Below are 18,604 nucleotides of genomic sequence, written 5' to 3'. Positions count from 1 at the left end.
CTTGAATTGTTCGATGACGTAATTGCATTCGGGCAGTCAAGCCCGTAAGAAGTTGGTTTTGGGTAAACTTACAGTCAAATTCCTTCATTGTTTCCTTTTTCTTTTCAACACAAATTCCATGTATTTTAGCAATAATAACGGTAATGCTATTTTTGAGGGCATTATCATTTGCAGAAGCCCTCGGTCTTTATCAACTGCCTTCCTTTACCTTATAATAGTGGTTGCTAGGCTAAAGTGATATGTGCACATGTGCACATGTGCACATATGATATTTATGACACTGGCTATGTTTCACCATATTGATATAATCCTTAATTTCACAAGTTTTGGGGATAATTTACATTTTTGCGGGGTTATTTTTATTTGAGTGAGTTTAGTTTTACGCCGCACTCAGCAATATTCCAGCTATATGGCGGCGGTCTGTAAATAATCGAGTCTGGAACAGACATATTTTTACTTGAAGTGGATATTGACGGTGATCTTAACACTAATGTGAACACTACCGTCTGACGGAGCAGCCACTGTGCACGATGGCGTTAACATGACGGTTGTAACAGTTTTCGGTAATTTTGCCGGGACACTCTGCACACTCTTCGGCGTAAGGATTCTCAATGTACTCACAGGTACTTGTTATGTCTTCGTCACAGCTTGAATTCATCATAACGCCCATATCCAGTCCTATGAAGATGAAGGCGAGGTGAAAGCCACAATAACTCGGTGTGCCTAGTGGCTGCAAGAGTTGTATAGTCCCCAGGGAGTTGAGATTGATAATACGATGTGCCGTTGAGATTGACATCCAGTGATCGAGGGGACAAATACCAGCGCCTTGAGCATGGACTAGTTCCCTGGATATGTGCGCTATATAAATATCCTATGATGATGATGATGATGATGATGATGATGTCACTGTCAAATACGTGTGTGTCCCCTGACCAAAGCGGCGATACGCATGCGCGTGTAGTGACGTATTCTGAAAACAAATAATCACTCATGTTAAATGGCCCAAGCAAAACCAATAGCAGCCCGAAACAAGAATAATTACTCGTTAAGAATTTGAGGTAGTTCGAAATGCACGTGCAGCATGAAAGACATGCTGGCCAGCGTCAGACTTCAGTGGCTTTAATGAGGAAAGCCTACAGTCCGTTTGTCTCAAAAGCGGACCGATGAATTGCAATCTGACTCGAAAACTAATAAACATAACATACTCAATGAAACGCTGATCATAATCAAAACATCATACCAACTCTGTGAGATTTTTGCAGAATTTTTGCCCTAAAAATAATAAAGTTGTTTAACAATCTATCATTAAAATATTGACACAGTTCACTGTTTGTTACGAGGGAGGAGTGCAGAAAAAGGGACAGCCAGGTGTTCGAGAAGCACGTGCACAGACAAAGTTATTTATTCATTAACCTGTGCTGTGCCGTCTCCATACGTTCTCGAACACCTGGCTGTCCCTTTCTGGTGGTTAAAGCGTTCGCTGGTCACGCCGAATTCGAAGACCTGGGTTCGATTCCGCTCATGGGTACAATGTGTGAAGCCCAATTCTGGTGTCCCCCGCCGTGATATTACCGGAATATTGCTAAAAGCGGGGTAAATCAATACTCACTCACCTACAAAGCATTAAATAGCAATGTCTGGGATAACTCTTAATAATATAACCCAACATTGTATAACCTTGTGATACCATGCTGATACGTATACATTCTAAAGTATTGTCGGAAATGCTAGAAAAATGCCTTTTGACTTATATTTAAAATTCAGAGGTATTACAGTTACTTAAATAACAAATACCACTTTAAGAAACATCTACCAAATGTAGTCCGAGGGAATAAATTTTGAGACATGCCCTAAAATGTGTTTTTACTGATGAAAATACCAAAATCTTAGAAAAATAAGGGGTAAGGGGACGTTATTTGATACAAACATTAACTGCCTGTGTTACGTCATCAGCATGCACGGTATCGACAGGTGAAATTGACACCTGAGCACACGCTCGGGCGAGGAGTCATCTCAATAGATGTTTTCTTCAAAATGTTGAATATGTGTACGCATAGTATACGTATTGGTTATGTGAGGGATCATTTGTGTATGTGTGTTTGTTGTGAAATAAACATACGAATTACTGTACATTGGAAAGAATCCTATCACTTGTGTTATCTTATCGACTGATTGTAGAAATGTGCAACGTTTTGATAAATGTTTTGCATGTCAACAGTATATTTCATTGCAAAAATATGGATGTAATTCGGTCAGTTTAATCTAGTTGTGAACATTGCCAAAGATTTAACGAAGTCACTGGTGTAGCTTCTTTAGAATATATATATACTCTTCTTCTCCTAAAGTTTGTAGACCGCCCGTCTAAGTACTCCCTTGTCAAAGTTGTCAAGGATGGTTTTACGTCCCGGTTATGCTATTGAGACGGTCTCTGTCTTGTCTGATTTGTTTACAATATTGTAAACTTATTGGTAAGACATACCAACAGCTCTACAAGTTCTGTAATAAACCCTTTCTAAACTAATGAAAGGTTTACCTCTGTCTTTTTCAAGCACAAAAAACTTATAAACCTTTGCAACAATTGACTGCAAATAGTTGGCCACAGTGGACGCTGTGATAAAGATGTGCATGCATGACGGGAAACTTATTTATCAAGACTTAACATTTATATTTATATTTCTTCAATAAAGAAACGATAATTAAGTAAAGTAACACAAGCATTCAACATTTATTTGTTTAAAACAAACGTTAATTCATATTTTTACACCACCTGTATTATTAGCATAATGTAAAGACTATTTCAGATTTCTGTTGTTGAACTCTGAAAAAATCTTAAGTTGTTGTTTTGGTACCAAATTCTCTTCTGTAAACTGCCCTTTTAATGCATGGGGATGTTAAATCAATTGAAATAAAAATTAGGTACACTATAGGTGAGTTGATATATTGACAACATGGTACATTTATCACCTTTCTAAAGATATTAAGGCTAAAAAGCATTTTTCTAGCATTTCCGACAGTACTTTAGATACCTAACTAAGAGTATAACAATCAGGTGATTTTTGTTCAGTTTTTGAACATATCCTGATGTTGTTTCAGTACCAGTGGGAGCACATGAACGGCAGGTGTGGGCTGTGCGGTGACCCTTATGATCAACGACCTCGACCTCACGAAGCTGGAGGCAAATACGCCAAGGGTATCGTGACCGAGACCTATCTCCAAGGGCAGATAATCAACGTGAAGATCGAGGTGACCGCTAATCACGGTGGCGTCTTCGCGTTCCGCCTCTGCCCTCTGCTGTGGTACATGGGGGAAGCCAATGAGCCGTGCTTTGAGCGCAACAAACTCCTTCTCGCTGACAGCAGTACCGAGTTCATCATCCCCCCTCCCGCTGTCGCCAAGGTGTACACCATCCCCCTAGTGCTCCCGAGAGGCGTCATTTGTACCAGGTGTGTCATACAGTGGAAGTGGACCACAGGTGAGAAACAACAGCAGAGAAATAAAAAACACTTTGTACTGAATTTAGCACATTAGAAACTGTCTCCAATATTTACAGATTGATAAGATGCCAAAAAAGACTTGACTTGTAAACGATACTCAACTTAGCAAAGTTTGTTTAAAAATATTTTGCTTCTAACAAAAGTTAGTCCTTTATTAAATCTATATAAATGTGTTGTGTAAGTGATTACATCCGGGTCTGTTTCTGTGGGTATCGCTATATAACGATAGTCCCTGAACCACTTCAGTTTCCCTACTGTCTAGCCCTACATGCAATGCTAAAGCCCCAAAATGAAGCAAGTCTGATTTCCCATCTCACTGGGACCCCTTTCCAATTTAAATGGGTTTATTTGTTACTATCAAAGTTATAAATATTCAGAGACTAAGCGTTAGTCTACCAGATTTCTTACGGATCTGTTTCTACGGGCACCGCTATAACGCCTGTTTGGTGTTGCAGCCAACTCGTGGGGATGTGACGACAACACTGACTGCTGCATTGGTTGCGGGCCCCAGGAGCAGTTTGTCAACTGTGCAGACATCGCCGTCATTCCCGCCAGGAGGGGGCAACGATTCCTACCCCCGAGGCCAGTAAAGCCTGCCCCTAAACCCGTGCTTCAGAGGGACAAGAAGGTCGTTGTCTTCGGCTCTGACGGTAAACCTGTGCCCGACTCAGTTGACACCAAACCAGTCCCTGTCCACAGTCAATACCAACAGAATCCGCGTTCATGGCCTCCACCGGCGAGAATGCAGCCCCCGTACAGACCCCCTGGGCCCGGTCTACCGCACGTGTATAACTCGTACATCCCCAAACGGCCTCAGCTTCAGTCGCCCCAGACTGGTTTGTCAAATCAATACATGGGACCATCATACAGTTCCAGAACAGCTCCCCTGGCGCAACCTCCTCCTCAACCTGCCTCTCCATCAGTGTACAATGCATACATCCCCAAAGCGGAAACAGCCCAGTCGCGTCACATGGGGCAACCTTATAGTTCAAGACCTGTATTGAAACCTAAGGTGTCTGAGCCCTCTGACAGAACAGCCCCTGCAGATTCTCCTATCGCTGAAACCGGATACGGAAGTCCGAAGGCAATATCCGAGTCCGATGTACAGAGTACCCTTTTAAGTCAGCTTGCATCTCTCATGAGAAGTGGGAAACCGCCGAGCTGCCATCCTAAATTCCCGTCTCTCAACGTGGATTGCAACAGAAACTGTTCGCCGAATGGGAATCACTGTGTCGCTAGGAAAGCCTCCGAGTCTCTCAACACTGCCTGCATGTTATTGTGTGCCGTCGCCGTGTGACGCCTGCAGGGTGAACCAGCAGATATGTGTGTATATATGTGACATAACGATTGTTGCAATGATTGGACCCATTACAAAAGCACTTGTCCAGCGATGAGTGTCAGTTATTGCTGGTATATATCTGTATATATGTATATGTTTTTATCCCATAAATACTTCATCCGCAAGATGAATGGATTGCGAGGTGCGTCTTGCAGAATAGGGCAGAAGTCAGAGTCCGGTATCAGATCTACTCACAAAACTGATGTTGGTCCACTGAGTACATCAATGATTTATAAACTGTATATCCATCAGGATTGACAAACCATGTTATGATGTATTTTCAACAATCCATGCTTCACGTGACTATTTATCCAGTAATTTGTACAGACGTCTCCACTGGGTTTATTCCGTAACCTACCTTCCACAGCTGCGGTGACTCTGAGAGTGTGGGTTCCTGGGCGGGACTCAACCAAAGAAAAGTACTGGAATCTGTACTCTACCGAGAAAGTGTAATATTAACGGAAATAAGAAAAATAAAGTTGCCTTAGTAACATTACTTTAGTTTATATGTGGAAATACTGAAAAATATCCCACCAAACAAAAATAAACCGACGAGCTGATTGTGAACGTGTTATGACCTAAAATGTCTGTAAAATTAATTTCGGGCCTGTGTATCTTATGTGTCCACCATGTTGGGCGCTACCTTCACACCGTGTTGGCGTTCTGTAGATTAACTTTGTATGGTTGCCTTTAAACTTTGCCCGCCATTCCGTCCTGAAGAGCTGTTCCAAGCTGACCACCTTGGCGGTTGCAATTGCAGGGCGTATTTTGCAGGAGTGAAACGGTACGTCTTTACCACCGTACGGTACGTATTGCGGTACAAGGCCTTCGGTTTGGTATATGAGATATGATCATAATGCAGAAAATTGACGGCAAGAGCCTAACCTTGAGATTGTTTAATATCATGGAAAAAATAACCATAATCTTTGTTATTTTGATTCAACAAAACTGTCATTTTATGACTAGATACAACAGACGAAAACCGGAAATAGGTTTGGATTGCAGTGTTCTACTAATACCGCGGTATACCGTTTCACCCCTAATCTTATCCCTCAAGGTCATACCACAGATGTTCTGATGGGGTCATGTCAGGAGATGTAATGGATCCAGTCCAATGTCTGCATGTCTTCTCGTTGGAGGCAACCGCTGACAAGCTGGACACGCTGTGATTTAGCATTGCTCCTTGCAGTGTCAAATTTCAGCCGAAAATTCTTGTGAAAGAAACACATCGAGTCAACATATCACTGGCGAGTCAAACGTCCAATCACAGTTGCCAAATCAGTTCACCTGTCACACTGCTCCACACCATGACACTTCTGGCCCATCATGGTCAAGAATCCTTGTTGTGGCATACCGGTATGTTCTCTATTCGCCTACAATTTTAAAACAACATTTCATGGTCTGTTGACTGTTTATTACGCAATGGTAAATTGTGGCACCCCTATGATCTAAAAGTGGACTCTTCTAGTTGAAGTAGTTGAAGGACAAAAAGACAGTATATTAAAGAATTTATAAATGTTTCTGTTACTTGTCATTTTCTGATCACAATGAAATGATGATTTAGTTTTCATATATCACATCATATCACATCATATCACATCATATCACATATATCACATCATATCTCATCATATCACATCATATCACATCATATCACATCATATCACATCATATCACATCATATCACATATATCACATCATATCACATATATCACATCATATCACATCATATCACATCTATCACATCAAGCCTAGTGGTTAAAGCGTTGGCTCGTCACGCCGAAGACCCGGGCTCGATTCCCCACATGGGCACAATGTGTTAAGCCCATTTCTGGTGTCCCCCGCCGTGATATTGCTGGAATATTGCTAAAAGCGGCGTAAAACTAAACTCAGTCAGTCAGTCTATCACATCATATCACATATATCACATCATATCACATCATATCACATCTATCACATCATATCACATATCACATCATATCACATATATCACATCATATCACATCATATCACATCTATCACATCATATCACATCATATCACATATCACATCATATCACATCATATCACATCATATCATATCTATCACATCATATCACATCATATCACATCATATCATATCATATCATATCATATCATATCATATCATATCACATCATATCACATCATATCACATCATATCATATCATATCGCATCATATCACATCATATCACACCATATCACATCAGTATTGAGAAAGTTCACTTGTGGGGATGTCCATTCTCACTTCAACATGCTTAGCGGGCCAGCCGCGTCGAGGAAAAAGCAAGTTGCTCGCGAAGTCTATCCAAGCGACTCTCTAGGTTTTACTTCTTTGAGTGGCATTTTAGAAGTTTGAAGTCAGATAGAGCAAGTATATATGGATGACAACGACGGCACGACGTTTCGATACAGGTTCTTGTATTGTTTTCAAGTATGAATGGTACAGGGAGAGAACAGGTGATATATGTACATGAAGACTAATTAACAAGGTAAGGCGGAATAACAATGTGATGATAACAAATAAATGGATAACAGAGGATTACAGGGATAGACATGGAGGCTAGTTTCTCTCTCCTTTCCCAATATAGCCTCAATCAAAAGTGTTAAGTCTCTGTTCGGCCCGACTTGGCCCGGGCTGTCAAAAAACAACTTAGGCCTTACGCATGTATCGTAATTTGTGTTTATATCCATAGATTAGTATTATATCTACTTAAATACTTCTTTATAGAGTTTCAAAGCGTAGTATTTGAAGCAAACACGTTGCTCAAAGTGCAGCACTCTTTTCTATAGTCTCAACATAGTTGCTATGTCACGAGCGTTCGGTCCGGCTTGGTTTGGCCGTCAAAAGCACCTTACACCTGGCAGATGTATCTTGAACTGTGTTTAAATCCGTAGAATAACATTATATATCCCTAAATATTACTTTGTGATGCCACATGTAAAGATAACTGGTCCGTTGAAATGAAACCCTTGTCTCTCCATTTTCAACATAGCCTCTATCAAAAGTGTTAAGTGTCTGTTTGGCCCGACTTGGCCCGGGCTGTCAAAGGCAGCTTAAATCTCACATATGTATCCTAAATTGTGTCTATGTCCATAGATTAGTATTATATCTCCCTAAATACCTCTTCATAGAGTCTCAAAGCGTAGTATTTGAAGCGAACTCGTTGCTCAAAGTAAGCTCTCTTTTCTATATATTCTAAAGAAAGACCGACTTGGCTCGGGCCTTCAAAAGCAACTTAAAGTCCACACATGTATATTGAATTGTGTTTACATCCATGGATTAGTATTATATCTACCTAGATATCACCTTGTGATGTTACAAAAGCCACATGTAAAGATAACTGGTCCGTTAAAGTGAAAACCTTGTCTACTTTCTGTATTGCAGTGTTTATTAAAGGATTCAACAGAGATCGGCGGTGTGCTAGTTTCTGCATTGCAGTTTTTATTAAAGGATTCAACAGAGATCGGCGGTGTGCTAGTTTCTGTATTGCAGTGTTTATTAAAGGATTCAACAGAGATCGGCGGTGTGCTAGTTTCTGTATTGCAGTGTTTATTAAAAGATTCAACAGAGATCGGCGGTGTTCTAGTTTCTGCATTGCAGTTTTTATTAAAGGATTCAACAGAGATCGGCGGTGTGCTAGTTTCTGTATTGCAGTGTTTATTAAAGGATTCAACAGAGATCGGCGGTGTTCTAGTTTCTGTATTGCAGTGTTTATTAAAGGATTCAACAGAGATCGGCGGTGTGCTAGTTTCTGTATTGCAGTGTTTATTAAATGATCCAACAAAGATCGGCGGTGTGCTAGTTTCTGTATTGCAGTGTTTATTAAAGGATTCAACAGAGATCGGCGGTGTGCTAGTTTCTGTATTGCAGTGTTTATTAAAGGATTCAACAAAGATCGGCGGTGTGCTAGTTTCTGTATTGCAGTGTTTATTAAATGATCCAACAAAGATCGGCGGTGTGCTAGTTTCTGTATTGCAGTGTTTATTAAATGATCCAACAAAGATCGGCGGTGTGCTAGTTTCTGTATTGCAGTTTTTATTAAACGATTCAGCAGAGGGCAGAGGTGTGCGTGTCACAACCATTCTTATATTTACAATTCAGTCAGGCGATGAAATTCAAAATTCCCGCGAATATATAAAATTTACAAGCGTCGATTCCATTAAACCCGATCTTCCGACAAGCATGGTTTACTGAAGACCAATTGAAACCCGTATGTTCACGGGTCCGTAATGACATATACACTGAAGGGAGGACAACTTCACATTCTGTGGAAACCCATGGGAATCCTCTTGTGCGAACAGACACACAATCGTGTATGGTCATTTGGACTTATAATACCCGACCTATTAAGCAGCATTCACTGGGTAAAGTCAGTTTGACTACATTCCCGTACACGTGGATCGTAGCCGAGGCCCAGCCTCGTACACCAAGAAACGATCACTTCAACTATCGACCTGTGTCTCGACTGACAGTGATAATCCACAGCAATATGTGAATTTGTCTTTTTCACACATCTGTAATCGCCATTCAATGATTGGCCATTTGATCAATGCTGACTAACAGTTGTAATCGTCACATGTTCATAACAAACCATGGCGTCCTGGTCAGTGATGTAGATGTATTATGACGCAGTGTGTCTGTCGCATTGGGGTCGTTCTTAACAGACCTCTGTCATCTGAGGGTGATGCTTTATCAATCGTTCGTTGTAACCAAACAACAAAATATGTAACTGTACATCATTTTGAGCCTGCATACGTTCATGTCCCCTTTCATACCAAGGAACTTTTTTATTCAGCAATACAACTGGTAGTTGTATGGCTGCCATGGTAACCATGAAGTCACACAAACTAAATGAAACTGCGGACACATGCTTCAAAGTCCATTCATTCAATTCTTTATTGCATGAAAGGCCATAGGCCCATATACAAAAGACATACATATTAACAATGGTATATATAATCAACTTTCTAAATAATCAATTATTTTCTTAACAAAAATGCATTGAAAATAAATATGGTTACTTGTGTTGTGTTGAATGTTCTTTGCAGGAAAGTAAGGAGGACGATAATTTAACGTTTATTTGAGATAAAAACAATTGTGGTAGCTAATTATTTCTTAGATTTTCATATACAGGACAAATAGACATATAATGGAATTAATCTTCAATAATGTCACAGAATGGACATAATCTTTGGGTCTTTTCAATAGAAAGCTATCTTCAACGGTTAATTACTAAATCATTAAGGCCTTATCTAACACGTATTAAAGCATTGCGAACATTTCTGTAACGCAGGTGAGCAAGAGAAGATCCTGGCTCAAGCAACGACTTAAATTGACAATATGAATCATATCTAGAACTTTCACTAATAGTTGAATGTCATCCCTACTTAAACATATCAGTAGCCAGAAGACTGCCAGAAGAGCTGCCTAATAAACATGTTTACATTGCCAACTGTCTGTGATAACCAAATACAACAAAAACATATCTAAATAGGAAGGTGCGAATATGAGATGTTCAATTACTCTTACCAAGATAATCAAGATGTACAAGCATATTGAAGGCTTTTTAGGTAAACGATGTTCAGGCATTTTAATCATTTTACACCAATATTTTTAACATCGACAATTAGATGATATGTGCAATGGAAACTTCCCACATTCACCATAAACCATAGCATTTGGTGTTGACAAACCAACATTTAGAAACTTTTTACAGGCAAGCAAATGAATTCTTTCTATGGTATAATACTCTTTAAAACCCATATTTCAGATCCATATAGTAAAATAGGTTTTATTTGAGAATCAAATACATATGTAATTTAAAATAAATAGTCGGTGGAATAACATTGAACACAGGAACAACAGAGTGAAGTTGTAAAAGAGCAGATTTATTCAGATTCAGCGTATGGGTAAACAATATGCCAAGGTATTTATAATCATTCACAACATTCATACGTTTAGCTTTAAAACAACCCAGTTCTCTCCAGCCGACAAAGGACCGCCTTTACGGAATATAACAGTGTTCGTTTTATCAAGATTAACAGAATGATCTGAAATATTGTTACAAGAGTTGACATTCATTTGGCGTGAGATCATTGGAGTTTGGAACTTTCATAGAGTAGGGCCAAACAAGCTCATGTAAACTGAAAGTCAATTCTTCAACTATATATATGAACTGTTGTATATTACTAAGGTATGGGAATAAAAACAACGATAAAGCATTACATACAATGCCATGACTTGAGAGAATAATGCATTATAAGTAGAACAAGACACAAAGTGTTGTATGATACAGTGCTATGCCGTGAGAGAATGAATGCATTATAAAGGACATTACACAAAGTGTTGTATGATACAGTGCTATGCCGTGAGAGATTAATGCATTATAAAGTACATTTTACACAAAGTGTTGTTTGATACAGTGCTATGTCGTGAGAGATTAATGCATTATAAAGTACATTTTACACAAAGTGTTGTATGATACAGTGCTATGTCGTGAGAGATTAATGCATTATAAAGGACATTACACAAAGTGTTGTATGATACAGTGCTATGTCGTGAGAGATTAATGCATTATAAAGGACATTACACAAAGTGTTGTATGATACAGTGCTATGCCGTGAGAGATTAATGCATTATAAAGTACATTTTACACAAAGTGTTGTATGATACAGTGCTTTGTCGGGAGAGATTAATGCATTATAAGAAGAACAAGACGCAAAGTGTTGTATGATACAGTGCTATACGTGAGAGAGTGTTGTATGATACAGTGTGCTATGCCGTGAGAGATGAATGCATTATAAAGGACATTACACAAAGTGTTGTATGATACAGTGCTATGTCGTGAGAAATGAATGCATTATAAAGGACATAACACAAAGTGTTGTATGATACAGTGCTATGCCGTGAGAGATTAATGCATTATAAAGTACATTTTACACAAAGTGTTGTATGATACAGTGCTATGTCGTGAGAGATTAATGCATTATAAAGGACATTACACAAAGTGTTGTATGATACAGTGCTATGTTGCAGGAGATTATTGCATTATGAAGTGGTAAACGATATTTATTGTCTTAATATACCACCTGATAAATCACTACATGATGAAGTGTCATGAGGAGGCTCTGAACTTTATTTCCATATAGTACATGTAGTATGTGGGTCAACCATAGCAATGGTATGTTCCACACTTGTTGTACGCCACATTTTGATGGCCTTCCTCTGAATACAAGGCCAGTCTCCATGAACGACAATGCTAGGCCACATCGCGCACGTGTTTTTGATGATTTCTTTCGTCAAGACCCGGTAGCAACTCGAATTTGGCTCGCCAGAAGTCCAGTTCTCAATCCCATAGAGTATGTTTGGTACATTTTGGGTCTCAGAATTCGCCAGAGAGATCCTCCAGTACAAAATCTTGATGTACTGGAACAAGCCTCCATCAAGAATGGAACGCAATACGTCAAAGTCAAATTCAACGTGTGATACAGTCAATGAGGAGGGCGGTCAGGGGTGTTATTGCAGTAAGTTACGGCAGATATTCACTTTGTCCTCGATCATTGATACTTTTGTGAGTACTTGAGGATTGTCTGCTAGATTCTTCAGTTGTATCATACGACCATAGTGATCAGCACTACAAAGGAAGTTATTTATTTTACCATGTTTGAACAAGTTTTTCTATGAGTATAGCAGCATTGTTTCACACCAACGTAGTTTGTTTCTTCTTTATACAAATGTTTCCTCTTTTCTGGTGTTCCTGTACCAACTATGTGGACTGCCAACAGATGATACCATATCGTGTTGCCCGTTTTTCCAACAAAACATATTCAGAACATCATTTCGGAATTTCTGTCCAGATGCACAGTAGAGAAAAAAGTTACTAGAGTGGTTCAGATGCATCAGCAGCTCGGAGATGGTGAAAAAGAGCTGGAATTTGGACATCTCCGCGTTGCTGTGGCCCCTGCTGTTGAGGAACACAGATGCTATGATGCTGATGTTCATGGGAAGCTTGCACAGCAAGAACGCGAAGGACACGCTGAGCAACATCCAGGTCAGGCAGAAGGACGTGTCCAGCGATGTTGCTTTCTGCTTTCTGAGGCAGACTTTTTGAAGAAGTGCTCTTTGTCTGGCTGTCCGTCGAACCTTTAAGATGATGAGAACATTGAAGATGCCGATGGTGAAGAATGGGAGCAGGCAGTATACGACAGCATCCACCCAGGGCCAGATGACGGTGATGAGATATTCATTGCCCACCACCGCACCACATACTTGATTAGGGTAGGACTCCTTCTCGTCAACCAGGCCAACCGTCCATAGAAAGTGGATGTTTAAACTCAGAAACAGGGCATACAATCCACCAATGATCTTTCTCGCAAGGGCAACGCTGTAAAGGCCGAGAACCTTCAATGGGTAATACACAACCAGAAACCTCTCTATGGTTACAGCAACCACTATCCACGTAGATATATTGCTGCAGAAGTAGCCCAACATTACCATGGTCTTACAAAGCCAGTTGGCCTGAAAACGGACATCAAAGCCTATTAGTTCACCAAGCCACCTAGGAAACAAGCCCACCAACAGAACCATGGTGTCGGCCACGGCCAGCGACGTCAAGAAGGTGTAGGTGGACGAGCGAGGGTTTCGCTTTTGACGCAGGATGAAGAAGGACATAAAGTTGCCACAGACGCCGAGGACAAGGAGTATGGGCGAAATGTACAACATCAATATCTTATGGGCACGGTACTCAGGGTATTTCAAAAGAGGTTTCAATGAGCCCCATGCGCCGTTCAAATCAAACAGTTCATTTAAAGTGTTGTTCCCCATGGCGTCAAGTAAACGCAGTTTATCCTCGCGAGGTAGGTTTTTAACCATGTCTAGCAGTGACAGCACCGAAATATTCAAGGAGGCGTCCATCTCGCTTGTCGAAACGAAATTGTCACCCAAACAGACTCTAGATCTGCAAAACAAATAGTCAATCTATAAAAGGTATTATCTATGAATCAAAACAAACAAATTGATATCGAATATGTTTTGTGATGTCATTATTCAGAGGAATATAATGGTCTGAGTGCTGATACAGTGAGTGATACAGTTGATTTATATCCCATTTAAAGAGTGATCCAAAAGGGAAGAAATCAAGAATAGCAACATTCCGAAACCAGAGTAAACTGATACAATCGTCTTTTCAATCACATACCTGAGTTATTCAGTGCGTGGCCTCACAGTGCTCGATTCGAGATAGCAAATGAAACGCATTCACACATTTGCCACACATAAGTAAACGGCAACTACATATTACCATGGTAACCGTGATATTTTCCGAGTCATGTGTTAAGATATATGGCTGAAGATAGTTCAACATGCTAATTGTCTAATGTATCTGAAGACACGTTCCCCACACGTGGTGTGTAGTGACCCACTGCACCCTGAAGAAATCAACATCTAGACGCGACGGGTAGTAAGGTCCGTGCATTCAGGTGACACATTTCGTAAAAGCATCCTTTGTCAAACTTTACAGATTGATGAAGATATTTCATTATGAATCATGGTGCAGTGAAAGACGTCGAACCTTATCAGTTCAGACTCCTACAGATCCTGCTGTTCATCTGAACCTCACTCCTACAGACCCTGCTGTTCATCTTTATCTGGCCCCTACAGATCCTGCCATTCATCTGGGTATGATTCCTGTAGATCCTGCTATTCATCTGGGTCTAGCTCTTACAGATACTGCTATTCATCTGGGTCTGATTCCTACAGATCCTGCTGTTCATCTCAATCTGACTCATGCAGATCCTGCTGTTCAACTGAATCTGACTCCTACAGATCCTGCTGTTCATTTGAATCGGACTCCTACAGATCCTGCTGTTCATCCGGATCTGACTCCTACAGATCCTGCTGTTGATCTGAATCGAACTCCTACAGATCCTGCTGTTCATCTGAATCCGACTCCTACAGATCCTGCTGTTCATCTGGGTCTAGCTCTTACAGATTCATCTGGATCTGACTCCTACAGATCCTGCTATTCATCTGAACCAAACCCTTACAGATCTTGCTATTCATCTGGGCCTGATTCCTACGGATCCTGCTATTCATCTGGATCTGACTCCCACAGATCCTGCTTTTCCTCTCAATCTGACTCCGACAGATCCTACTCTTTATCTGGATTTTGACTCCTACAGATCCTGCTGTTTTTCTGTATCTGACTCCTGCAGATCCTGTTGTTCATCTGAATCGGACTCCTACAGATCCTGCTGTTCATCTGAATCCGACTCCTACAGATCCTGCTGTTCATCTGAATCTGACTCCTGCAGATCCTCCCATTCGTCTGAATGTAACTACTACAGATCCCGCTGTACATCTCAATCTGACTCCTGCAAATCCTGCTGTTCAATTGAATCTGACTCCTACAGATCCTGCTGTTCATCTGAATCTGACTCCTGCAGATCCTCCTCGTCTGCTGTTCATCTGAATCGGACTCCTACATATCTTGCTGTTCATCTGAATCTACAGATCCTGCTGTACATCTCAATCTGACTCCTGCAAATCCTGCTGTTCAATGAATCTGACTCCTACAGGTCCTGCTATTCATCTGAATCGGACTCCTTCAGATCCTGCTGTTCATGTGAATCTGACCCTTGCATTTCCTCCCATTCATCTGAATCTGACTCCTACAGATTCTGCTATTCATCTGAATCTGAATACTGAAGATCCTGCTCTTCATGTAACTCGGACTCCTATAACTCTGACTCCTACAGATCCTCTTGTCCATCTGAATCTGACTCCTGCAGGTCCTCCCATTCATCTGAATGTAACTCCTACAGATCCCTCTGTTCATCTCAATTTGACTCCTGCCGATCCTGCTGTTCAACTGAATCTGACTCCTACAGATCCTGCTGTTCATCTGAATCGGACTCCTGCAGATCCTGTTCTTCATCTGAATCTGACTCCTACAGACCCTGCTGTTCATCGGAATCGGACTCCTACAGATCCTGCTATTCATCTGAATCGGACTACTGAAGATCCTGCTCTTCATGTAATTCTGACTCCCACAGATCCTGCTCTTCATGTAAGTCTGACTCCTACAGATCCTCTTGTCCATCTAGATCTGACTCCTGCAGGTCCTCCCATTCATCTGAATGTAACTCCTACAGATCCCTGTTCTGTTCCGACTCCTACTTGATCCTGCTGTTCGATCCTGCTGTTCAGATTCCTGAATCTGACTCCTACAGATCCTGCTGTTCATCTGAATCTGACTCCTACAGATCCTGCTGTTCATCTGAATCGGACTACTGAAGATCCTGCTCTCCATGTAATTCTGACTCCCACAGATCCTGTTGTCCATTTGAATCCGACTCCTTCAAATCCTGCTATTCATCTGTATCGGAATCCTACAGATCCTGCTGTTCATCTGAATCTGACCCTTGCATTTCCTCCCATTTATCTGAATCTAACTCCTACAGATCCTGCTCTTCATCTGTATCTGACTCCTACAGATCCTGCTGTTCATCTGAATCGGACCCCTGCAGATCTTCCCATTCAAATGAATCTAACTCTTACAGATCCCGCTGTTCATCTGAATTTGACTCCTGTCGATCCTGCTGTTCAACTGAATCTGACTCCTACATATCTTGCTGTTCATCTGAATCTGACTCCTGCAGATCCTGTTGTTCATCTGAATCTGACTCCTACAGATCCGTCTGTTCATCTCAATTTGACTCCTACAGATCCTGCTGTTCATCTGAATCTGACTCCTACAGATCCTGCTGTTCATCTGAATCTGACTCCTACAGATCCTGTTCTTCATCTGAATCTGACTCCTACAGATCCTGCTGTTCATCTGAATCGGACTACTGAAGATCCTGCTCTTCATGTAATTCTGACTCCCACAGATCCTGTTGTCCATTTGAATCTGACTCCTTCAAATCCTGCTATTCATCTGTATCGGAATCCTACAGATCCTGCTGTTCATGTGAATCTGACCCTTGCATTTCCTCCCATTTATCTGAATCTAACTCCTACAGATCCTGCTCTTCATCTGAATCTGACTCCTACAGATCCTGCTGTTCATCTGAATCGGACTACTGAAGATCTTCCCATTCAAATGAATCTAACTCTTACAGATCTGAATCTGACTCCTACAGATCCTGCTGTTCATCTGAATCGGACCCCTGCAGATCTTCCTATTCAAATGAATCTAACTCTTACAGATCCCGCTGTTCATTTGAATCGGACCCCTGCAGATCTTCCCATTCAAATGAATCTAACTCTTACAGATCCTGCTGTTCATCTGAATCGGAACCCTGCAGATCTTCCCATTCAAATGAATCTAACTCTTACAGATCTGAATCTGACTCCTACAGATCCTGTTGTCCATCTAAATCTGACTATACTAAAGAATTATACTAATGTACTTGATTATGTAACGTACTTTTATGATTATATATATATACAAAAATACTGTGCGGTAATTCCGCGCACCTAAGCACATCGATCGCAACACGACAATTAACGTCTCTTATTATTTGTGGTTTACGTGACTAAACATGCTGGTATGCATCATATTTACCTAGAAATATAAGTTTTATTGACAACTATAATATTCTAACGTTGCATTATGCCATACAGTTGACCTTACCGGCGTGATTTGTTCTAACGACATAAAAGTTTACTTAAAATACCACCAAGAAATGGCGAAACTTATGCATTGCAGAATTTAAAGCAATAAATGTTAGCACTACTTTTTATGTGCTTGTTTTCTATGACGTAATGGTGTCACTCGTTCCCTCTTCCATCACTCTTGTTCACTATATTCATACGAAGTCTTCAAATGAACTTCATACAGGTGACGTTTCGTATTTTATTTCTCTTGAACGAGAAATTAAGTATGGTATTGGATCATAAATAGAATCTCACTCTCTTGTCTTTTGATATGAAATATATCACATCTCGTTGATAAAAGTTGTTTATCAACTCGTGGTGATATATTTGATATCAATGATACTAGGGTGACATTCTCTGTATATGCATCATTTCCTCCTACGCGAAGCGAACGCACCTTGAAATTGAAATACGATTCAAAGCAGAGATCTACCCAATCCCTTATGACCGAAACATCAAACTGTTCATCCTCGCTCATGTTGCCATGACTACATTAACACTGAACCTTTTTTAATACATCTATACAACTAACTGAAAATCCTTCCTCATATGACGTCACTGCAGTACTCTGGCGACAGAGTTACGTAACCTGTCTGTGGTTTCGTTGGCGGGCGAGAGTGAAGCAGGCGACTTTTGGCAACTTTTAATCGCTCGGTACTAATTAACCACAAGTTTTTAAAGAATGATCTTGGAGTTCCGCAGAAGACTGACCACAAATCTTTCATATGTAATAGTTAAAAGAGTAACCAAAAATAAAGTTTATTTGTTCTTTAACAAAGCATCAAACTGTTGATCCTCGCTCATGTTGCCATGACTACATTAACACTGAACCTTTTTTAATACATTAACACCACAAGAGAAGTCTGCAGACACACCTGCATCCTCCTGCTGAGTGTATATTATCACCTATATATGTGTTATTTAACCCTATATTCTGACCCGGGTTCAATTCCCCACATGGGTACACTGTGTGAAGCCCATTTCTGGTGTCCCCACCGTGATGGTGCTGGAATATTGCTAAAAGTGGCGTAAAACTTATATCACTCACTCACCATATATATTAATGAAATGGGTGAAAGGAGGTCAACTCAC

The 18,604-nt window shown here is 40.6% G+C and overlaps 2 protein-coding genes across 2 annotated transcripts; one reads left to right on the top strand and one right to left on the bottom strand.

The window, feature by feature from the left end:
• Nucleotides 1-1,555: 1,555 nt before the first annotated feature.
• On the top strand, nucleotides 1,556-5,324 carry LOC124279058. The gene is made up of 3 exons (XM_046714857.1): nucleotides 1,556-1,593; nucleotides 3,094-3,472; nucleotides 3,950-5,324. Exons 2-3 carry the CDS (start codon nucleotides 3,109-3,111, stop codon nucleotides 4,789-4,791), a joined length of 1,206 nt encoding a protein of 401 aa, XP_046570813.1. The 5' UTR covers nucleotides 1,556-1,593; nucleotides 3,094-3,108; the 3' UTR covers nucleotides 4,792-5,324.
• A 7,256-nt stretch (nucleotides 5,325-12,580) lies between these two features.
• On the bottom strand, nucleotides 12,581-13,678 carry LOC124279095 (thyrotropin-releasing hormone receptor-like). The gene has a single exon (XM_046714894.1). The coding sequence runs from the start codon at nucleotides 13,676-13,678 to the stop codon at nucleotides 12,581-12,583; it is 1,098 nt and encodes a 365-aa protein (XP_046570850.1).
• Between the last annotated feature and the right edge of the window lie 4,926 nt (nucleotides 13,679-18,604).

This window comes from Haliotis rubra, unplaced genomic scaffold, assembly GCF_003918875.1.
Source record: "Haliotis rubra isolate DU_JTF1 unplaced genomic scaffold, ASM391887v1 Scf246, whole genome shotgun sequence".
Classification (NCBI taxonomy): domain Eukaryota; kingdom Metazoa; phylum Mollusca; class Gastropoda; order Lepetellida; family Haliotidae; genus Haliotis; species Haliotis rubra.
The sequence above is the reverse complement of the archived record's forward strand: the minus strand, read 5'-3'. Positions and strand labels throughout refer to the sequence as shown.

Bases quoted from the DNA above. Each gene is read 5' to 3' on its own strand.
- LOC124279058 (XM_046714857.1), top strand. From the start codon at position 3,109: ATGAACGGCAGGTGTGGGCTGTGCGGTGACCCTTATGATCAACGACCT. The intron at 3,473-3,949 runs GTGAGAAACAAC...TTGGTGTTGCAG, and splicing joins ACAGTGGAAGTGGACCACAG to CCAACTCGTGGGGATGTGAC.
- LOC124279095 (XM_046714894.1), bottom strand. From the start codon at position 13,678: ATGGGGAACAACACTTTAAATGAACTGTTTGATTTGAACGGCGCATGG.